Here is a 21,051-nt window from a genome sequence, read left to right on the forward strand (position 1 = left end):
TGCACCTCCTCCCGCTCTGCCGCCGCTCCACGGGGTCCCGCTGTGACAGGGGCAGCCCGGCAGCAGTGATGACCTGCCGCAGCTGCCCCTGAACCTCCCGGCTCGTGCTGCCCAGTAGGTAGTGATGGGGAAGAAGTAGGTGGACACTGCTGGTTAGTGTCCGCCTGCTTATCGTTCAGTTGGGGGGAAAGTTTCCCCTACACCTGAACGATTAGTTGGGAAAATCAAACAAGTTTGATTTTCCCAACTAGTTGGACAGATCGTTTCTGGCCGTTTTTCAGCGTGTGGGAGCAAACGGCTGATAATCGTTTGCTCCCACACACTGCCAGATTATCGTTCCAACCAGCCAACTAGTTGGCTGATTGGAACGATATCTTCCTGATGTATGGCCAGCATTAGTGTGTAAAACTGAGCATATTGCTTACTTTTAATATGTAAACAAATTCAAGGCTGATAAGAATCAGTACTACCACAGCAGTTCTGTACAGCAAATGAGTGATGTCATATCTTGTGACTGGTCATTTTTACCTAGCAAGGTCAAGAAGCTAAACATGATTTTTACAAGTATTACAGAAATGTACACATATCTATATAAAGCCTTTGTATTAGATAAAAAAAATTAAAGTTACAATAATTATGACATACCACAGAATTATAAAAAAAATATACAATTTATTTCATTTTAACATCGCAAAACAGATTGACAAGAGTCAAGAAAAACATTGTACTAGAACAAGTTAAAAACCTAAATATTAATTGATATTGAGTACAATTTACAGTATCCATGGAAAAGTGTACTGTTTGTCTCACTTCGGTTTCTCACTTATATCCATTATGTTGTCTGGTGAAGGCCCTGGAAACAGGTTTGTAATAATGCTGGAATGGTGTTAATGCTGTCTGGTCAGATTCACATCTTGTTGTTACTTCATCACTGTAATAACAGAAACCTTAAAAAAAGAAAAAGAAAAAAAGAAAAGTTCAATTGCAGTGTGAGTTTACATTCTTAAATCATGATGTAAAGACCTTGCTAAGACTCCTAAAAATAAGTACACATATAAGCAGATCAAAATATTGTATAGTATCTATGAGAACCTGAATCCTGAAATTACAAGAATATGTCCATTTTATGAAACCAAAAACGAGATTTATGGTAAGAACTGGGCTCCACAAGGATTGGACAATGGGGTGTAGAGTAGGATCTTGATCCGAGGCACCAACAGGCTCAAAGCTTTGACTGTTCGCAGAATGCACAGCGCCGCCTCCTCTATAACCCCGCCACCCTGCACAGGAGCTCAGTTTTTAGTTAACCAGCCCAATGCAGTAGCAGGAAAAGAGACGACAATGGTTAGTAGCCACATACACCACACTCTCACGACAAGAGAAGTGTCAGCGGCTAATGCCATACCAACCCAAAGAAGCTAGGTGCGTCAGGGTGGGCGCCTTGTGGAGCCCAGTGTACCTTGCAGAAAGAGATTAAACAAAGGTAAGTTCTTACCATAAATCTCATTTTCTGCTGCGGGGTACACTGGGCTCCACAACGATTGGACAATGGGGATGTCCTAAAGCAGTTCCTTATGGGAGGGGACGCACTGTAGCGGGCACAAGAACCCGGCGTCCAAAGGAAGCATCCTGGGAAGCGGCAGTATCGAAGGCATAGAACCTTATGAACGTATTCCCGGAGGACCACGTAGCCGCCTTGCACAATTGTTCAAGGGACGCACCACGTTGGGCCGCCTAAGAAGGTCCAACAGACTGAGTAGAATGGGCCGTAATGTGAGCAGGAGCTGACAGACCAGCCTTCACATAAGCATGTGCAATCACCATTCTAATCCATCTGGCCAGGGTCTGCTTGTGAGCAGGCCAGCCATGTTTGTGAAATCCAAACAAAACAAAGAGAGAATCAGATTTTCGAATAGAAGCAGTTCTCTTCACGTAGATAAGGAGAGCCCGTACCACATCCAAAGACCGCTCTTTGGGAGACAAATCAGGAGAGACAAAGGCCGGAACCACAATCTCCTGATTAAGGTGGAATGAAGAAACCACCTTAGGTAAATATCCGGGACAAGTCCTAAGAACCGCACGATCACGGTGAAAAATCAGATATGGGGAACTACAAGACAAGGCACCCAGATCCGAAACTCTTCTAGCAGAGGCAATAGCCAGCAAGAACACCACCTTAAGGGAAAGCCACTTAAGGTCAGCTGAACCCAGGGGCTCAAACGGAGGCTCCTGCAACGCCTCCAAAACCACCGACAAGTTCCAAGGAGCCACAGGCGGGACATAGGGAGGTTGGATACGCAACACACTCTGAGTGAAAGTATGAACATCAGGTAAAGTCGCAATTTTTCTCTGAAACCACACCGACAAGGCCGAAATATGAACCTTGAGGGAGGCCAGACGCAGGCCTAAATCTAGGCCCTGCTGCAGAAAAACCAAAAGTTTGGCTGTACTAAACTTTGAAGCGTCATAATTAATAGATGCGCACCAAACAAAGTAGGAATGCCAGACCCTATATAGTAAATCCGAGCAGAAGCCAGTTTCCGGGCCCGCTACATAGTTTTAATGACCTCTTCAGAAAAACCCTTAGACCTCAAGACGGAAGCTTCAAGAGCCACGCCGTCAAAGACAGCCGGGCTAGGTCCTGGTAGACACAGGGGCCCTGAACGAGGAGGTCTGGGCGTTGTGGAAGCAGAAGTGGACGCTCTGACGATAGGCCTTGCCGGTCTGAGAACCAGGGCCGTCTGGGCCACGCCGGAGCTATGAGAAGCAGAATTCCTTTTTCTTGCTTGAACTTCCGAATTACCCTGGGCAGGAGTGACACCGGAGGGAACACGTACGGCAGCTGTAACCTCCACGGCACCGCCAGCGCATCCACGAATGCTGCTTGAGGATCCCTTGTTCTTGCTCCGAAGACCGGAACCTTGTGATTGTGTCGAGACTCCATCAGATCTACATCTGGAAGACCCCACTTTTCCACTAGGAGTTGAAACACTTCTGGATGGAGGCTCCACTCGCCGGCATGCACGTCCTGACGACTGAGAAAGTCCGCTTCCCAATTCAGGACTCCCGGAATGAATACTGCTGATATGGCCGGTAGATGGCGTTCCGCCCAACGTAGAATCCGTGAGACTTCCTTCATTGCCAAACGGCTTCGAGTGCCGCCTTGATGATTTATGTAAGCCACTGTGGTGGCGTTGTCCGACTGTATTTGAACAGGACGGTTCTGAATTAAATGCTGGGCCAGGTTCAACGCATTGAAGACCGCCCGCAATTCCAGAATGTTGATCGAGAGGAGAGATTCTTCCTTGGTCCACCGACCCTGAAGGGAGTGTTGCTCCAGCACCGCGCCCCAACCTCTTAGACTGGCATCTGTCGTCAACAGTTGGATATCCAGAAGGGACGGCCCCTGCACAACTGTTGATCCCGGAGCCACCAAAGTAGCAACAGACGGACCTCCGGAGTCAATGAGATCATCTGAGACCTGATCCGGTGAGGCAGGCCGTCCCACTTGGCTAGAATCAGCCTCTGGAGGGGGCGAGAATGGAATTGAGCATACTCCACCATGTCGAATGCTGAGACCATGAGGCCCAGCACCTGCATCGCCGAATGTATCGACACTTGCGGACGAGAAAGGAAGCAACAAATCCTGTCCTGAAGCTTCAGGACTTTCTCCTGAGACAAGAACAACCGCTGGTTGTGAGTATCCAATAGTGCTCCCAGGTGCACCATGCTCTGAGCAGGGACCAGGGAGGATTTCTTCCAGTTGATGAACCACCCGTGGGCTTGTAGAAACCGGACCGTCATATCCAGATGACACAGGAGAAGTTCTGGGGAATTTGCCAGGATTAACAAGTCGTCCAGGTACGGCAGTATCCTGACCCCTTGACGGCGGAGTACTACCGTCATCACCGCCATTACTTTGGTGAAAACTCGCGGAGCCGTTGTTAAACCAAAAGGTAACGCCCGAAACTGGTAATAAAGGTTGCCAATAGCGAACCTCAGGTATTGCTGATGTGACGCTGCTATAGGAATATGCAGGTAAGCATCCTGTATATCCAGGGAGACCATGTAGTCCCCAGGTTCCAAGGCCAAAACTATAGAGCGAAGGGTTTCCATACGGAACTTGGAAACCTTCACAAACTTGTTCAATGCCCTGAGGTTGAGAATGGGCCGGGAGGACCCATTCGGTTTCGGGACTAGAAACAGCGGAGAATAGTACCCCCGGCCCCTCTGAGCAAGAGGCACCTGTACTACAACTCCTGTATCCAGGAGGGTCTGTACCACTGAATGCAGAGTGTTTGCCTTTGTCTGGTCCGACAAATCGTCTGTCTGGCAAAATCGATGAGGGGGTCGGTTTTTGAAGGCTATGGCGTAACCTCGAGTGACGACTTCCCGTACCCAGGCATCTGAAGTGGTCTTCAACCATTCCTGGGTATACCCTAGAAGCCGGACCCCCACCCTGGGATCCCCCAGGGGGAGGCCCGCCCCGTCATGCGGCAGGCATCGGTCTTGGAAGCTGGGCTGCGGCTTACCAGGTTTGGAAGTGCAGGCCTGCTTGTGGTACGCATGAGCTTTTACTTTACCTGAAGGGCGAAAGGACGTACCTTTAACCTTCGACACAGAAGGAGCGGTATTTGGTAGACAGGCAGTTTTGGCAGTAGCCAAGTCAGGCACTATCTTATTTAAGTCCTCCCCAAACAGAATATCTCCCTTGAAAGGGAGTACCTCCAGGGTTTTTCTAGAGTCCAGATCCACAGACCAGGCTCTCAGACACAATATCCGGCGAGCCAGGACTGACGTAGTAGAGGCCTTGGCTGCTAGGATACCGGCATCCGAAGCCACCTCTTTAATATAGCGAGAAGCTGTGACAATATATTTCAAGCATTGTCTAGCATGGTCAGAGGAGATTTCAGTATCTAACGCAAAGGCCCACGCTTCAATAGCCTCGGCAGCCCATGTAGCTGCAATAAGGGCCTTTGCACTGCACCCGTGAGGGTGTAAATCGCTTTCAGACAACCCTCCACACGCTTATCCGTAGGCTCTTTTAGAGACGTGACGGTAGTGACAGGCAGAGCTGAGGAAACCACCATCCTGGCCACATGTGAGTCCACTGGAGGAGGCGTTTCCCAATTCTTAGACAGCTCTGGCGCGAGGGGATAGCGAGCCAGCATCTTCTTGTGAGGCACAAACTTCGTACCCGGGTTTTCCCAGGGTTCCTGACGTATATCCACTAGGTGGTCAGAGTGAGGTAAAACTTGTTTAACCACCTTCTGACGCTTGAACCTATCTGGTTTCTTAGGAGGGACGGATGGCTCGGGATCATCCGTAATCTGTAGAATTAACTTAATGGCCTCCAAAAGATCAGGAACATCCACATGTGAACTACCCTCCCCATCAGCCGTATCTGAGTCAGAACCTGTGGGGTCAGTATACGTGCCGTCTTCATCAGACGAGGTGTCAGTGACAGCAGTGGATTGTGAGGAGACAAGCGCTCGCTTAGAGGACCCCTTGGACTTAGGCGAGCGATGGTCAGACTTTTTAGTAGTCAGGGACTGGTTCAACTTCTTTAACTGAGCAGATAAATCGTCCGCCCACGGCGGGTTAGCTGCAGGGACCACATACGGTTGTACCGGCATTGGGGGTCCCATAGGGCGTGTTAGTTTATGAGCTAGCGTATGCAGAAGCGTGGAAAAAGCGGCCCACGGTGGGTCAGTATTTGCCCCCGTTGCCACAGTCCCACTGGGGGGCAAGGAGCCCCCAGAAGCAGAGGCCACAGCTGCTATATTCTCCTCATATGGGTCTGTGGCTTCAGCAACACCGGCAGTGTGTTCAGCCCCAGAACCGTTACCCTCAGAACCAGACATGATATAACTTGCAGTATGAGGTAACACAGTACAATTATCAGCAGCACTATATCTCTAAACCCAAACCCCTGCGCAGTGTAGTCAGCACTAGCAGAGATAAAGGACAGATATGGTGACTCAATCACAGAGAAAAATACGTAATACAGTATATCTTTGTGAAAATCCTATATTAGATAAAACCTGACGCACCAAGCCCCCTCAGGTTATAGAATATAGGGATAGCAGGTTGAGTGAAAGACACGAAATGGACACCACTCAGCTATCAAATGCACACACAGATAGTCACAGTTTCTACAATGCAGAGGTTATTACTGACAATAACACTGCACTGGACTAGCTTACACAGCTATATAACAAATGATATAACAGTACACAGTAAGAACTGGATGTATGTCACAGGGTAACTGTACTATAAACCCCTGACTAAATGCACTCTTTCTTACTAACACTGACTAAAAAAGGCAGGTAGAATACTTAAGTGTCATGTAAAGTCACAGCACTGACAACAACCAGGCGGCTTTACATAGGAGGATTTGCCCAAGCAGTCCCAGGAACAGTGAGCGGAGGGATAATGGCGCCACAGACACTGACAGGGAGTGAGGAAAAGACAGATATGCAGCTCCAGGGCGGGAACACTTGCTAGAAATGGCGCCCTGGGGCTGGGGGAGGGGCTTTAGGTCTAAGCCTTATCCCCTCTGCTGGCAAAACCACCGGGTACTGTGGGCGATATAAGAATTGGTTTAGAGCGAAAACCTGACCTGCGCCCATGCCCTGGTGATCTAGTGGGATCGCCTGTATCCACAGTGTCCACCGCCAGCGCGTGCGGCCCGCCTCCCACTGACCGCGCTGGATCGCGATAAAGACCGGGTCCTGCAAGCGGGACCCACTTACCACCCTACCGAAGTGCGGCCACGCGATCCTGTAGAGCCCCAGCCGTGTGTGTCTAATGTGAAGAAAACCGGAGCCTCCGCTGTAGGTACCCGGCAACCAGGGCTTGGGAGTGTACAGTGCCGCTGGGGAGGGCTGGAGCTGCAGCAGTGAAGGTCACAAGACATTTACTACCGCTGCTGCCCTTGAAGTCTTCACTTTTTACCTCATAAAAAGCTTTTCTTAGGGCTGCCTGGAGCAGCCCCTCTGTTCAGTGCCTGCTTACTGCAGCACCAACTTACAAAACTGAGCTCCTGTGCAGGGAGGCAGGGTTATAGAGGCGGCGCTGTGCATTCTGGGAACAGTCAAAGCTTTGAGCCTGTTGGTGCCTCGGATCAAGATCCTACTCTACACCCCTTTGTCCAATCCTTGTGGAGCCCAGTGTACCCCGCAGCAGAAAAGTATTTGTACAGAAAAGTTACCGAAGCAGGCGTGGCCCTCACTGTTGTTTAGTCTACCCTGGCTTTTGGGTATTGGGAAACGGACTGGTGCATTACTGGCAGTACATCAGTTTTGATTTGGTTATATCTGATCTCTACATGTTAATCAGGTGGAAACAGACTAGTTCTAACGAATCACTTGTTTAGAATCCTGTAATATCACAGTGACGAGTTCCTGCACTGCAGGATACTCAAGGCTTACTGTAATCCCTGGTCTCTTCTTATACCAACCCAGCCATTTAACCTGGAACTACCAACATGTAATAATTACTATTATCAGAGATGCCTTACTCCATTCCAGCTACATCTAACAGTCAATGTGCAGGTACATCTACCAAAATCCCAACCAGATTTTCCTTTTTGGGATAAGTACCTTAGTTGCAGTTGATGATGTACAGCCATTAACACACAAGTGTGTCTACCTATACGACAGCTGGTTCAGTATCTGGACAAATGCTTTTTGGCTTCATAAAAGGGACTTCATTTAGTCTAAGATTTCAGGATTCAATGTCTTATTTATAAAATACAATATTTTGGTCTGCTTAACATTGGCTGTGCTCATTTTTGTATTTGTTTATTTGCTTAAATTGTGATATTATTCAATCTTGTATGTATTGTTCCTCACTAGAGTATTTTCTATACAACGCTGCCTGGTTGAAGTTTTTCCTTGCATGTACTGTACGGCTGAAGGCGTTCTATACCTCCTATGTGCTTGCTGCTAATTCCACACATTCCTATGGCTATCTCCACATATGTCATTTTTGTACAACACCAATAATTGTTTTTTTCTTCTTCCTAAGACTCCCGCCTACGATTTGCTGTCCTGTAATGTTACTTGCCATCTTTTTAGTTTCTGTTGTGTATAATACTGCAGCACACTGTTGACTTGTAAAGGGAATAGCGATAGAATGGTTCTCTCACCTCTTTTAGGATTTGTCCAAGAGTCTCCTGGATATGGATAGGTGCCCTTTGGAAACAAGAAGAACGGACGTTAATATGCAGGAAGTTTTATGTTTCACAAGTTAAGAATATGATGCATAGACATTGTTATGCATGGTTACCCAATGGCATTGTGCTAAGTAGAAACTACAGGTGAAAATACATCTAAATGCTATGAGTTTGATAAGTAATTCTCATACAATATACTGGATAAACGTACATACCTTTCCACAGAATGCAAGTGGCACTGAACTTAACCTATTCTTGTACAAACCCCATTATAATGAATAAACTATTGGCGTGAACGGGATAATATCTGTATATTAAATAAATGAGCAGCATATCTTCCACATTCCTGAACCAGTATTAGACAAGAACTACAGATTAGAGCCCCTATGTTCAGCAATCATGTGAAAAAGTATTGGGCTCATCCAAGCACCCCTTGGCTATGAGTTTCAAGGGATTGAGGAACAATGGGACAACTGGAATCGCAAATTTGCCATCTCAGTGGTCCCGTCATAATGAGGGATGCATAAGCCATGTATTATTATACTAATAATAATACTACTACTAATAATAATAATAATAAATAAAAAACAAACACACACAGATGGCCAATCATTTTCAAGACTTACTGACTTTCAATGCCCTACGATACTTGACGCAGCTTCTGAACCTTACTGTCCCACTCTATTACTGCGATCTGTAGATGAAGGAGTACTAACAGTACCTAGATTCTCCATGAATATATCTGGGCAGAGGCATCACCGGCCGAAAAGGGGGCATGGCCTAAATTGGAGCGGGCATGGTCTTTTGGGAATTCCAATGACATCACTCTGGGGACAGCCCAGCATCCCCGGAGATGTTGGCCTGCCCCCGGAGACTGGGCTTCCTGCACCGTCGGCTCCTCTTCTATGACAGGAGCCGGGTGCTACAGAAGAATGTAACACTGCAGCACCCGACTTCTGTCACTGCAGTGGAGGCGGCATTTTAGTGTCACCCCTCCCGATGGTAGCAATGGTGATCTGATGCGGAGTCTTCAGACGCAGCACTCGGATTGCAGATGCTGGCAGGAGGCGACTTTTTCGTACAGATGCCTCTTACAGCATTACCATATTAATTGTACAGTATCGCACAGCAACTTCCCAGCCATTTATAAGCCATTTTAATAGCTTATTAATTTCACATGTAGCATATAAACCGATTGAAATGAATGTGCTATTGTCAGTAATGGGAGATAATGCAGCATAAGAATGGTGGTAGGGCTTTTATCGAGCCTTAGTGGATATGTACACAAAAAGTGATCCCATAGACATCAATGGACTTATTCAAGTGTGGTAACAGCTTTGTGTACACAAGAAATAGACAATCAGCATCCAAAAGAAGTGCATGAATACAAATTGGCATGGCACATAGAATAGACATATTTTACTTATACATGCACTTCCAAGCTTTGCACATGAATTCAAATTATCATTAAAAAATACAAGGCAGGATCTGCGTTTAAACCACAGTGGGTAATAGTCCTGAAAGCTACAAATGTGTCCACTTAAATATAGCCTCCATGCATGCTAAACAGCCCTTCTAGTCAAGCCAAGCGTCTTTGCGTGCAACTTTTTCTACTAATATGCGTCTTATTGGCAAAATGATGCAAATAGGATGCATATGCGGCATGCCTATATTCTGTGTGCAAAAGTGGCTGTATCTGCATATGACATGCTACGCTACAATGTTTTCCTACAAAACACTGTAATGTACCATTTCATATGCACTTACAGCTGCAGTCGCACACAGAATACAGGCATGCCGCATAAAATTTTACTCAGCAGTCTGCTTGTGCGTCCTATTTGCATCATTTTGCGAATAAGACATCTTAATGGAAAAAGTTGGACTTAAAGATGCTCAGCACTACCGATTATAGCGTAGCCAATAAGATTGCCAATGCTAATGGAATTGCACGGGACCTGTCAGCTCACACCAGGCATCTCCTGCTACGTGGCGTTTTGAGGCAAGATGTATGAGGACCAGGGCCGGCTCCAGGCCTACTAGCACCCTGAGCGAGAAAATGTAAAAGCGAGACACATTGTGCCAGGCAGAGCCCTGAGACACATTGTGCCAGGCAGAGCCCTGAGACACACTGCGCCAGGTAGAGCCCTGAGACACACTGCGCCAGGCAGAGCCCTGAGACACACTGCGCCAGGCAGAGCACTGGGACACATTGCGCCAGGCAGAGCACTGAGACACATTGCGCCAGGCAGAGCACTGAGACACATTGCGCCAGGCAGAGCACTGAGACACATTGCGCCAGGCAGAGCACTGAGACACATTGCCTAGCCACAGATGCCTAGCAGAAACACTACATGATATGCTCCCCAGCCGTGCCAGCTACACATGACATGCCCCCCAGCCGTGCCAGCTACACGTGACATGCCCCCCCAGCAGTGCCAGCTACACGTGACATGCCCCCCAGCAGTGGCAGCTACATAAATGGCCACACAGTGCCAGATATGTCCCCACAGTTCTAGATACATAAATGCCCTCCACAGTGCAGATATGCCCCTGCAGTGCCAGATACATAAATGCCCCCAGTGCCAGATAGATAACTGCCCCCACAGTGCCAGATACATAACTGCCCCCACAGTGCAGATATGTCCCCACAGTGCCAGATACATAAATGCCCCCACAGTGCAGATATGCCCCCACAGTGCCAGATACATAAATGCCCTCACAGTGCCAGATACATAAATGCCCTCACAGTGCCAGATACATAAATGCCCCCACAGTGCAGATATGCCCCCACAGTGCCAGATACATAAATGCCCCCACAGTGGACGCCGGATACAAAAATGCCCCCACAGTGGACGCCAGATACAAAAATGCCCCCACAGTGGACGCCAGATACAAAAATGCCCCCACAGTGGACGCCAGATACAAAAATGCCCCCACAGTGGACGCCAGATACAAAAATGCCTCCACAGTGGACGCCAGATACAAAAATGCTCCCACAGTGGATGCCAGATACAAAAATGCCCCCACAGTGCTGCCAGATACAAAAATGCCCCCACAGTGCTGCCAGATACAAAAATGCCCCCACAGTGCAGATATACCCCCACAGTGCAGATATACCCCCACAGTGCAGATATACCCCCACAGTGCAGATATGACCCCACAGTGCAGATATGACCCCACAGTGCAGATATGACCCCACAGTGCCAGATGCAGATATGCCCCCACAGTGGATGCTAGATACACTAATGCCCCTACAGTGCTGCTAGATACAAAAATGCCCCCACAGTGCTGCCAGATACAAAAATGCCCCCACAGTGCTGCCAGATACAAAAATGCCCCCACAGTGCTGCCAGATACAAAAATGCCCCCACAGTGCTGCCAGATACAAAAATGCCCCCACAGTGCTGCCAGATACAAAAATGCCCCCAGTGCCAGATAACTGTATTATCCAAGTGCGGAGAGAGGAACGGGCAGTGCGCAGTGTTCCGAATGCTGAGGTCTGGGAGCTTTGCTCCTGGGACCTCAGCTACATGCAGGAAGCAGGGGATTGCGCTACGGCAGCAGGGACAAGGGACACCCATCCCGCCCTCAACCCCCGGACCAGACTCACCCGTGCGTGACCCACCGTGATGTCTGAATGCGAAGCTGCGGCTGCTCTCCGGCGCCGGTCATCTCAAATATGGCGCCGGTCCTCGAGCCAATCAGAGCTCGCGGCCCGGCAGTCAATCAGGGGCCGCTGCTGCCGGGCCGCGAGCCCTGATTGGCTGATGGCCGGCACCATGTTTGAAATGGGCAGCCGCCCTTAAATAGCCGGCGCCCTGTTCGGCCGCTCCAGTCGAACGTGCCTGGAGCCGGCACTGATGAGGCCACATCTGCATGGACAGTCTATGACAGAATAATATTGTGAGGATCTTGCTGGCTAGAAGCAACATGCTACACTTACCTGTCAATCTTGGTAGCAATAGTTACAAAAAAGTCACACTCTTGGTCAGGTAGGTAAGTGGAAGGCACAACAACATATTGCCCAGGAGATAGGTCACAGATCTTGGACACTTCCTGAGAATGGCTATGTGGAACACAGCTGGCACATGGCTCTTGTGAAATTGGGGAGCAACTGCTGTCATGTGGAACCTAGTGGCAGACACAATATATCATATATAAATGAGTATACTGTAGGTGATTAAATTCTGAATCTAATAAAGAACAAGAATTTTGTGCAAATTTAATCATTTAGTAAAATTATTATACACACTCCACTATGTAGAAACCAACTAGTAAATAAATAAGAGGATTTTGGTACTTACCGATAAATCCATTCTCTGAATCCACTCGTAGACACTAGAGTTAGACAGCTGGGGTGTGAAAAATGCAAACCGGAGGTAGCACGATGTAATAAAAAATAAACAAAAACTATGCACAGCTGGCTCCTTCTCCTTCACTCCCCCATCCCTCTAGTTTGAAAAATTGACAGAGCGAAGAGGGAATATGAATGAACAAACTATTCGGGAAGGAACCAACCATACCATAACGTCAAACATCAACCAAGAACTATCAAAACATTAACCAAACATGGTTGAGTCAATATAACAAGAACAGACACAGGTTGACAGCACCGAGGCGGGCGTCCAGTGTCCCCGAGTGGATTCAGAGAAATGGATTTATTGGTAAGTACCAAAATCCTCTTTTCTCTATCATCCACTAGGGGACACTGAAGTTAGACAGCTGGGGACGTCCCAAAGATACTCCCATGGGCGGGAGTGCTGTCCGAAGCCTGTAGAACAAAACGTCCAAAATTTGAATCTCTAGATGCAAAAGTATCAAATTTGTAGAAACAAGTGAATGTGTGTGCTGATGACCACATCACAGCTCTACAAAAGTTGGGCTGTGGAAGCTCCTCTAGCCGCCGCCCAAGAAGCTCCCACTGATCTGGTGGTACGAACCCCCACTCGAAACGGGACTCTTTTACCGCTTGAAACGTATGCCTGTTTGATGGTTAGCCTTATCCATCTAGCCAACGTCTGTTTTGAAGCTGGCCAACCCCTCCTGGGGCCATCATACAGTACAAACAAAGCATCTGACCTTCTAAGGGAACTCGTAGCCTGTACGTACACCCTTAAAGGTCTGACCACATCCAGGGAAAGGTCCCCCTCTGACAACTCATGGAAAGATGGGACCACGATCAGTTGGTTTATGTGAAAACCAGAAACCACCTTAGGTAAAAACTCCGCCTTTGTACGGAGTTCCGCCCTGTCTTCGTGAAAAACTAGGAAGGGACGTTTACATGATAGGGCTCCCAATTCAGAGACCCTCCTAGCCGATGCTAAAGCAAGAGAGACTTTCAACACACATATTTAAGATCTGCCCGTTCCAAAGGCTTGAAAAGGTCAGATCTCAAAAATTCCAACACCAAATTTAGATCCCGCGGAGCTGTGGGGGGACGAAAAGATGGTTGTATTCGCAACACTCCCTGTATAAAATGTCTGAACCCCTGCAAAGACGCTAGACGTTGCTGGAAAAGGATTGAAAGGTCTGAGACCTGCACTTTTAGTGATCCCAACCGCAAACCTCCTTCCAAACCAGTTTGGAGAAACCGCAACAATCTAGTAAGGCGGAATTCTCTGGGGTTCCAACCCTTAGGCTGGCATCAGTCCATGTATTTCTTCCAGATCCTATAATAGTGTGCCGCAGTCACAGGTTTTCTTGCTGCTAACATGGTAGATGTAGCTGATTTAGGGATACCCTTTTCCCTTATTATCCTGGTTTCAAGAATCACGCCGTCAAACGTAGACGGTTCAGGTCTAGGTGCAGAAATGGGCCTTGTGACAGCAAATCCTCCCTTTGCGGCAGTCTCCACGGAACTTCCGCTAGGAGTCCCTTAAGATCAGAGTACCAACTTCTGCGAGGCCAGTCCGGTGCTATCAAAATTACCCACGCTCTTTCCTGTTTTCACCTTTTTTTAGCACTCTTGGCAATAAGGGAAACGGTGGGAATATGTATACCGGTGCGTATGTACAGTGAATTGCCAGCACGTCCACTGCCTCTGCTGCTGGATCCTGTGTCCTGGCCACATATCTTGGATGCTGATGGTTGTTCTGGGAGGCCATTAGATCTATCTGCGGTAACCCCCACCGTCTTACCAGGGTGTAGACTCCACTCTCCTGGGTGCATATTCTGACGGCTGAGGTAATCGGCCTCCCGATTGTCCACTCCTGGAATGAAGATTGCCGACAGGATTATGTTGTGCTTTTCCGTCCAAGACAAAATATTTGTAGCCTTCTTTAAGGCCGCGTGGCTTTTTGTTCCTCCTTGATGATTTATGTATGCCGCTGCTGTCGCATTGTCCGATTGCACCCTCACGTGCTGAGCTCACACTAAGGTCTCCGCTTGAAGTGCTTTGTATATGGCTCTTAGTTCGAGTACATTTATTGGTAGGCGGCTCTCGTATGTTGACCACCTCCCCTGAAATTGATGGTTGCCCAATACTGCACCCCATCCTCTGAGACTTGCATCTGTCGTTAAAAAATAAGAATTTACTTACCGATAATTCTATTTCTCGTAGTCCGTAGTGGATGCTGGGAACTCCGTAAGGACCATGGGGAATAGCGGCTCCGCAGGAGACTGGGCACAAAAGTAAAGCTTTAGGACTACCTGGTGTGCACTGGCTCCTCCCCCTATGACCCTCCTCCAAGCCTCAGTTAGGATACTGTGCCCGGACGAGCGTACACAATAAGGAAGGATTTTGAATCCCGGGTAAGACTCATACCAGCCACACCAATCACACCGTACAACTTGTGATCTGAACCCAGTTAACAGCATGATAACAGAGGAGCCTCTGGAAAGATGGCTCACAACAACAATAACCCGATTTAGTTAACAATAACTATGTACAAGTATTGCAGACAATCCGCACTTGGGATGGGCGCCCAGCATCCACTACGGACTACGAGAAATAGAATTATCGGTAAGTAAATTCTTATTTTCTCTGACGTCCTAGTGGATGCTGGGAACTCCGTAAGGACCATGGGGATTATACCAAAGCTCCCAAACGGGCGGGAGAGTGCGGATGACTCTGCAGCACCGAATGAGAGAACTCCAGGTCCTCCTCAGCCAGAGTATCAAATTTGTAGAATTTAGCAAACGTGTTTGCCCCTGACCAAGTAGCTGCTCGGCAAAGTTGTAAAGCCGAGACCCCTCGGGCAGCCGCCCAAGATGAGCCCCCTTCCTTGTGGAATGGGCTTTTACAGATTTTGGCTGTGGCAGGCCTGCCACAGAATGTGCAAGCTGAATTGTACTACAAATCCAACGAGCAATAGTCTGCTTAGAAGCAGGAGCACCCAGCTTGTTGGGTGCATACAGGATAAACAGGGAGTCAGATTTTCTGACTCCAGCCGTCCTGGAAACATATTTTCAGGGCCCTGACAACGTCCAGCAACTTGGAGTCCTCCAAGTCCCTAGTAGCCGCAGGTACCACAATAGGCTGGTTCAGGTGAAACGCTGAAACCACCTTAGGGAGAAATTGTGGACGAGTCCTCAATTCTGCCCTGTCCGTATGAAAAATCAGGTAAGGGCTTTTATAAATTCTGACACGCGCCTGGCCGAAGCCAGGGCCAACAGCATGACCACTTTCCATGTGAGATATTTCAAATCCACAGATTTAAGCGGTTCAAACCAATGTGATTTTAGGAACCCCAAAACTACATTGAGATCCCAAGGTGCCACTGGAGGCACAAAAGGAGGCTGTATATGCAGCACCCCCTTGACAACGTCTGAACTTCAGGAACTGAAGCCAGTTCTTTCTGGAAGAAAATCGACAGGGCCGAAATCTGAACCTTAATGGATCCTAATTTTAGGCCCATAGACACTCCTGTTTGCAGGAAATGCAGGAATCGACCCAGTTGAAATTCCTCCGTTGGGGCCTTCCTGGCCTCGCACCACGCAACATATTTCCGCCAAATGCGGTGATAATGCTTTGCGGTCACATCCTTCCTGGCTTTGATCAGGGTAGGAATGACTTCTTCCGGAATGCCTTTTTCCTTCAGGATCCGGCGTTCAACCGCCATGCCGTCAAACGCAGCCGCGGTAAGTCTTGGAACAGACAGGGTCCTTGCTGGAGCAGGTCCCTTCTTAGAGGTAGAGGCCACGGGTCCTCTGTGAGCATCTCTTGAAGTTCCGGGTACCAAGTCCTTCTTGGCCAATCCGGAGCCACGAGTATAGTTCTTACTCCTCTCCGTCTTATAATTCTCAGTACCTTGGGTATGAGAGGCAGAGGAGGGAAACACATACACTGACTGGTACACCCATGGTGTTACCAGAGCGTCCACAGCTATTGCCTGAGGGTCCCTTGACCTGGCGCAATACCTGTCCAATTTTTTGTTGAGGCGGGACGCCATCATGTCCACCTTTGGTTTTTTCCAACGGTTTACAATCATGAGGAAGACTTCTGGGTGAAGTCCCCACTCTCCCGGGTGGAGGTCGTGCCTGCTGAGGAAGTCTGCTTCCCAGTTGTCCACTCCCGGAATGAACACTGCTGACAGTGCTATCACATGATTTTCCGCCCAGCGAAGAATCCTTGCAGCTTCTGCCATTGCCCTCCTGCTTCTTGTGCCGCCCTGTCTGTTCACGTGGGCGACTGCCGTGATGTTGTCCGATTGGATCAGCACCGGCTGACCTTGAAGCAGAGGTCTTGCTTGGCTTAGGGCATTGTAAATGGCCCTCAGCTCCAGGATATTTATGTGAAGTGATGTCTCCAGGCTTGACCACAAGCCCTGGAAATTTCTTCCCTGTGTGACTGCTCCCCAGCCTCGCAGGCTGGCATCCGTGGTCACCAGGACCCAGTCCTGAATGCCGAATCTGCGGCCCTCTAGAAGATGAGCACTCTGCAACCACCACAGGAGAGACACCCTTGTCTTTGGTGACAGGGTTATCCGCTGATGCATCTGAAGATGCGATCCGGACCATTTGTCCAGCAGGTCCCACTGGAAAGTTCTTGCGTGGAATCTGCCGAAAGGGATTGCTTCGTAGGAAGCCACCATTTTTCCCAGGACCCTTGTGCATTGATGCACTGACACTTGGCCTGGTTTTAGGAGGTTTCTGACTAGTTCGGATAACTCCCTGGCTTTCTCCTCCGGGAGAAACACCTTTTTCTGGACTGTGTCCAGGATCATCCCTAGGAATAGAAGACGTGTCGTCGGGATCAGCTGCGATTTTGGAATATTGAGAATCCAACCGTGCTGCCGCAACACTACTTGAGATAGTGCTACCCCGACTACCAATTGTTCCCTGGATCTTGCCCTTATCAGGAGATCGTCCAAGTACGGGATAACTAAAACTCCCTTCCTTCGAAGGAGTATCATCATTTCGGCCATTACCTTGGTAAAGACCCGGGGTGCCGTGGACAAACCAAACGGCAGCGTCTGAAACTGATAGTGACAGTTCTGTACCACAAACCTGAGGTATCCTTGGTGAGAAGGGTAAATTGGGACATGGAGGTAAGCCTCCTTGATGTCCCAAGACACCATATAATCCCCTTCTTCCAAGTTCGCAATCACCGCTCTGAGTGACTCCATCTTGAATTTGAACCTGTGTATGTAAGTGTTCAAGGATTTCAGATTTAAAATAGGTCTCACCGAGCCGTCCGGCTTCGGTACCACAAACAGCGTGGAATAATACCCCTGTCCCTGTTGCAGGAGGGGTATCTTGATTATCACCTGCTGGGAATACAGCTTGTGAATGGCTTCCAATACCGCCTCCCTGTCGGAGGGAGACGTCGGTAAAGCAGACTTTAGGGGAGTGCCTGAGTCCGCTTGTAAAGCCCCAGCGTCATGCTGAGGACTTGGCAGAAACGGGAGAGGGCTTCTGTTCCTGGGAACTGGCTGTTTGCTGCAGCCTTTTTCCTCTCCCTCTGCCACGGGGCAGAAATGAGGAGCCTTTTGCCCGCTTGCACTTATGGGGCCGAAAGGACTGCGCCTGATAATACGGCGTCTTCTTATGTTGAGAGGCTACCTGGGGTAAAAATGTGGATTTCCCAGCAGTTGCCGTGGCCACCAGGTCTGATAGACCTACCCCAAATAACGCCTCCCCTTTGTAAGGCAATACTTCCATATGCCTTTTGGAATCAGCATCACCTGACCACTGCCTCGTCCATAACCCTCTTCTGGCAGAAATGGACAGTGCACTTACTCTTGATGCCAGTCGGCAAATATCCCTCTGTGCATCCCGCATATATAGAAATGCATCTTTCAAATGCTCTATAGTCAGTAATATACTGTCCCTATCCAGGGTATCAATATTGTCAGTCAGGGAATCCGACCAAGCCACCCCAGCACTGCACATCCAGGCTGAGGCGATTGCTGGTCGCAGTATAACACCCGTGTGAGTGTATATACATTTTAGGATATTCTCCTGCTTTCTGTCAGCAGGTTCCTTAAGGGCGGCCCTATCAGGAGACGGTAGTGCCACCTGTTTTGACAAACGTGTGAGCGCTTTATCCACCTTAGGGGGTGTTTCCCAACGTGCCCTATCCTCTGGCGGGAAGGGGTATGATGCTAATAACCTTTTAGGAATTATCAGTTTTTTATCGGGGGAAACCCACGCTTCATCACACACTTCATTTAATTCCTCAGATGCAGGAAAAACTACAGGCAGTTTTTTCTCACCAAACATAATACCCTTTTTAGTGGTACTTGTATTATCAGAAATATGTAAAACATTTTTCATAGCATCAATCATGTAACGTGTGGCCCTACTGGAAGTCACATTCGTCTCTTCATCGTCGACACTGGAGTCAGTATCCGTGTCGGCGTCTGTATCTGCCATCTGAGGTAACGGGCGTTTTAGAGCCCCTGATGGCTTTTGAGACGCCTAGACAGGCACGAGCTGAGTAGCCGGCTGTCTCATGTCATCAACCGTCTTTTGTAAAGAGCTGACACTGTCACGTAATTCCTTCCATAAGCTCATCCACTCAGGTGTCGACTCCCTAGGGGGTGACATCTCCATTACAGGCAATTGCTCCGCCTCCACACCATTTTCCTCCTCATACATGTCGACACAATCGTACCGACACACAGCATACACACAGGGAATGCTCTGATAGAGGACAGGACCCCACTAGCCCTTTGGGGAGACAGAGGGAGAGTATGCCAGCACACACCAGAGCGCTATATATATACAGGGATAACCTTATAGAAGTGTTTTTCCCCTTATAGCTGCTGTTTTATTTATACTGCGCCTAATTAGTGCCCCCCTCTCTTGTTTTACCCTTTTCTGTAGTGCAGGACTGCAGCGGAGAGTCAGGGAGACGTCCTTCCAGCAAAGCTGTGAGGGAAAATGGCGCCCGTGTGCTGAGGAGATAGGCTCCGCCCCCTTCTCGGCAGACTTTTCTCCCGCTTTTTGCTGTATTCTGGCAGGGGTTAAAATACATCCATATAGCCCTGGGGGTTATATGTGATGTATTTTCGCCAGCCAAGGTGTTTCTATTGCTGCTCAGGGCGCCCCCCCCCAGCGCCCTGTACCCTCAGTGACCGGAGTGTGAAGTGTGCCTGAGGAGCAATGGCGCACAGCTGCAGTGCTGTGCGCTACCTTGGTGAAGACTGATGTCTTCTGCCGCCGATTTTCCGGACCTCTTCTTGCTTCTGGCTCTATAAGGGGGCCGGCGGCGCGGCTCTGGGACCGGACTCCGAGGCTGGGCCTGTGTTCGGTCCCTCTGGAGCTAATGGTGTCCAGTAGCCAAGAAGCCCAAGCTGGCTGCAAGCAGGCAGGTTCGCTTCTTCTCCCCTTAGTCCCTCGATGCAGTGAGCCTGTTGCTAGCAGGTCTCACTGAAAATAAAAAACCTAAAACTAAACTTTTACTAAGAAACTCAGGAGAGCCTCCTAGAATGCACCCTTCTCGGCCGGGCACAAAAATCTAACTGAGGCTTGGAGGAGGGTCATAGGGGGAGGAGCCAGTGCACACCAGGTAGTCCTAAAGCTTTACTTTTGTGCCCAGTCTCCTGCGGAGCCGCTATTCCCCATGGTCCTTATGGAGTTCCCAGCATCCACTAGGACGTCAGAGAAATATCCAATACCAGATTCCAAACCTTTTTCCCGCTGATAGTCACAAGAACCTGACCACCAAATCAACGAAGTCCTGGCCTGAGGTGACAAGCGGATTCTTCGGTGAAGAAGTAGATGCATGCCTGCCCCTTGAGCAATCAATCAGATTTAGCTGAAAAGGTCTGGAATGTAGTCTGCCGTATTGGATCGCTTCAAAAGATGCTACCATCTTTCCCAAAAGCCGTATACAAAGATGTAGAGACACTGTCTGATTTTGTAAAACCTGTCGAACCATTTCCTTAATATCTCGAATCTGGTCTTCCGGAAGGAACACTCTCAATTGTATTGTATTGTATCCAAGATGAGACCCAGGAATTTAACTCTCTGCGTTGGTTGTAAGTTGGATCTTTTGATGTTCACAATCCAACCATGTTGAATTAGAATCTGGTGAGTGATCCGAGCATCCCGGATCAATCATTCCTGGGATGGAGCCTTGATAAGAAGGTTGTCCAAATACTGTACTATTGTTACCCCTAATGATCTCAATTTTGCTACCATGACTGCCATGATCTTTGTAAAGATCCTAGTGGCTGATGACAGGCCAAATGGCAGTGCTCCGAACTGGTAGTGGTTCTTCTCCACAGCAAACCTCAGATATATAAATTTAAAACCAAGGTTTTAGCGTGAAGCGCTGTCCAGTCTAATTAGTTGAATTAATAATATTTATTTACACATACATGACATATATGGCCATATAACACACATAAAAATATAACAGGTTAAAACATACTTAATAAACACTCAGATATTCACCATTATGTATATTAAATCTGGTGTTAGTA

The 21,051-nt window shown here is 48.4% G+C and overlaps 1 protein-coding gene across 1 annotated transcript in view; it reads right to left on the bottom strand.

Annotated features, from left to right (window-relative positions):
• Positions 1 to 652: 652 nt before the first annotated feature.
• CAPN10 (calpain 10) overlaps positions 653 to 21,051 on the bottom strand; it is a 158,842-nt gene continuing 138,443 nt past the window's right edge. Inside the window, exons 10-12 of the mRNA XM_063916574.1 lie at positions 12,123 to 12,310; positions 8,153 to 8,198; positions 653 to 947 (exon numbers count right to left, since the gene is read on the bottom strand). Coding sequence (XP_063772644.1) covers positions 921 to 947; positions 8,153 to 8,198; positions 12,123 to 12,310 — 261 coding nt within the window. The 3' untranslated portion in view covers positions 653 to 920. The remainder of the gene's footprint in view (positions 948 to 8,152; positions 8,199 to 12,122; positions 12,311 to 21,051) is intronic.

The sequence above is a fragment of the Pseudophryne corroboree genome, chromosome 4, assembly GCF_028390025.1.
Source record: "Pseudophryne corroboree isolate aPseCor3 chromosome 4, aPseCor3.hap2, whole genome shotgun sequence".
Lineage (NCBI taxonomy): Eukaryota > Metazoa > Chordata > Amphibia > Anura > Myobatrachidae > Pseudophryne > Pseudophryne corroboree.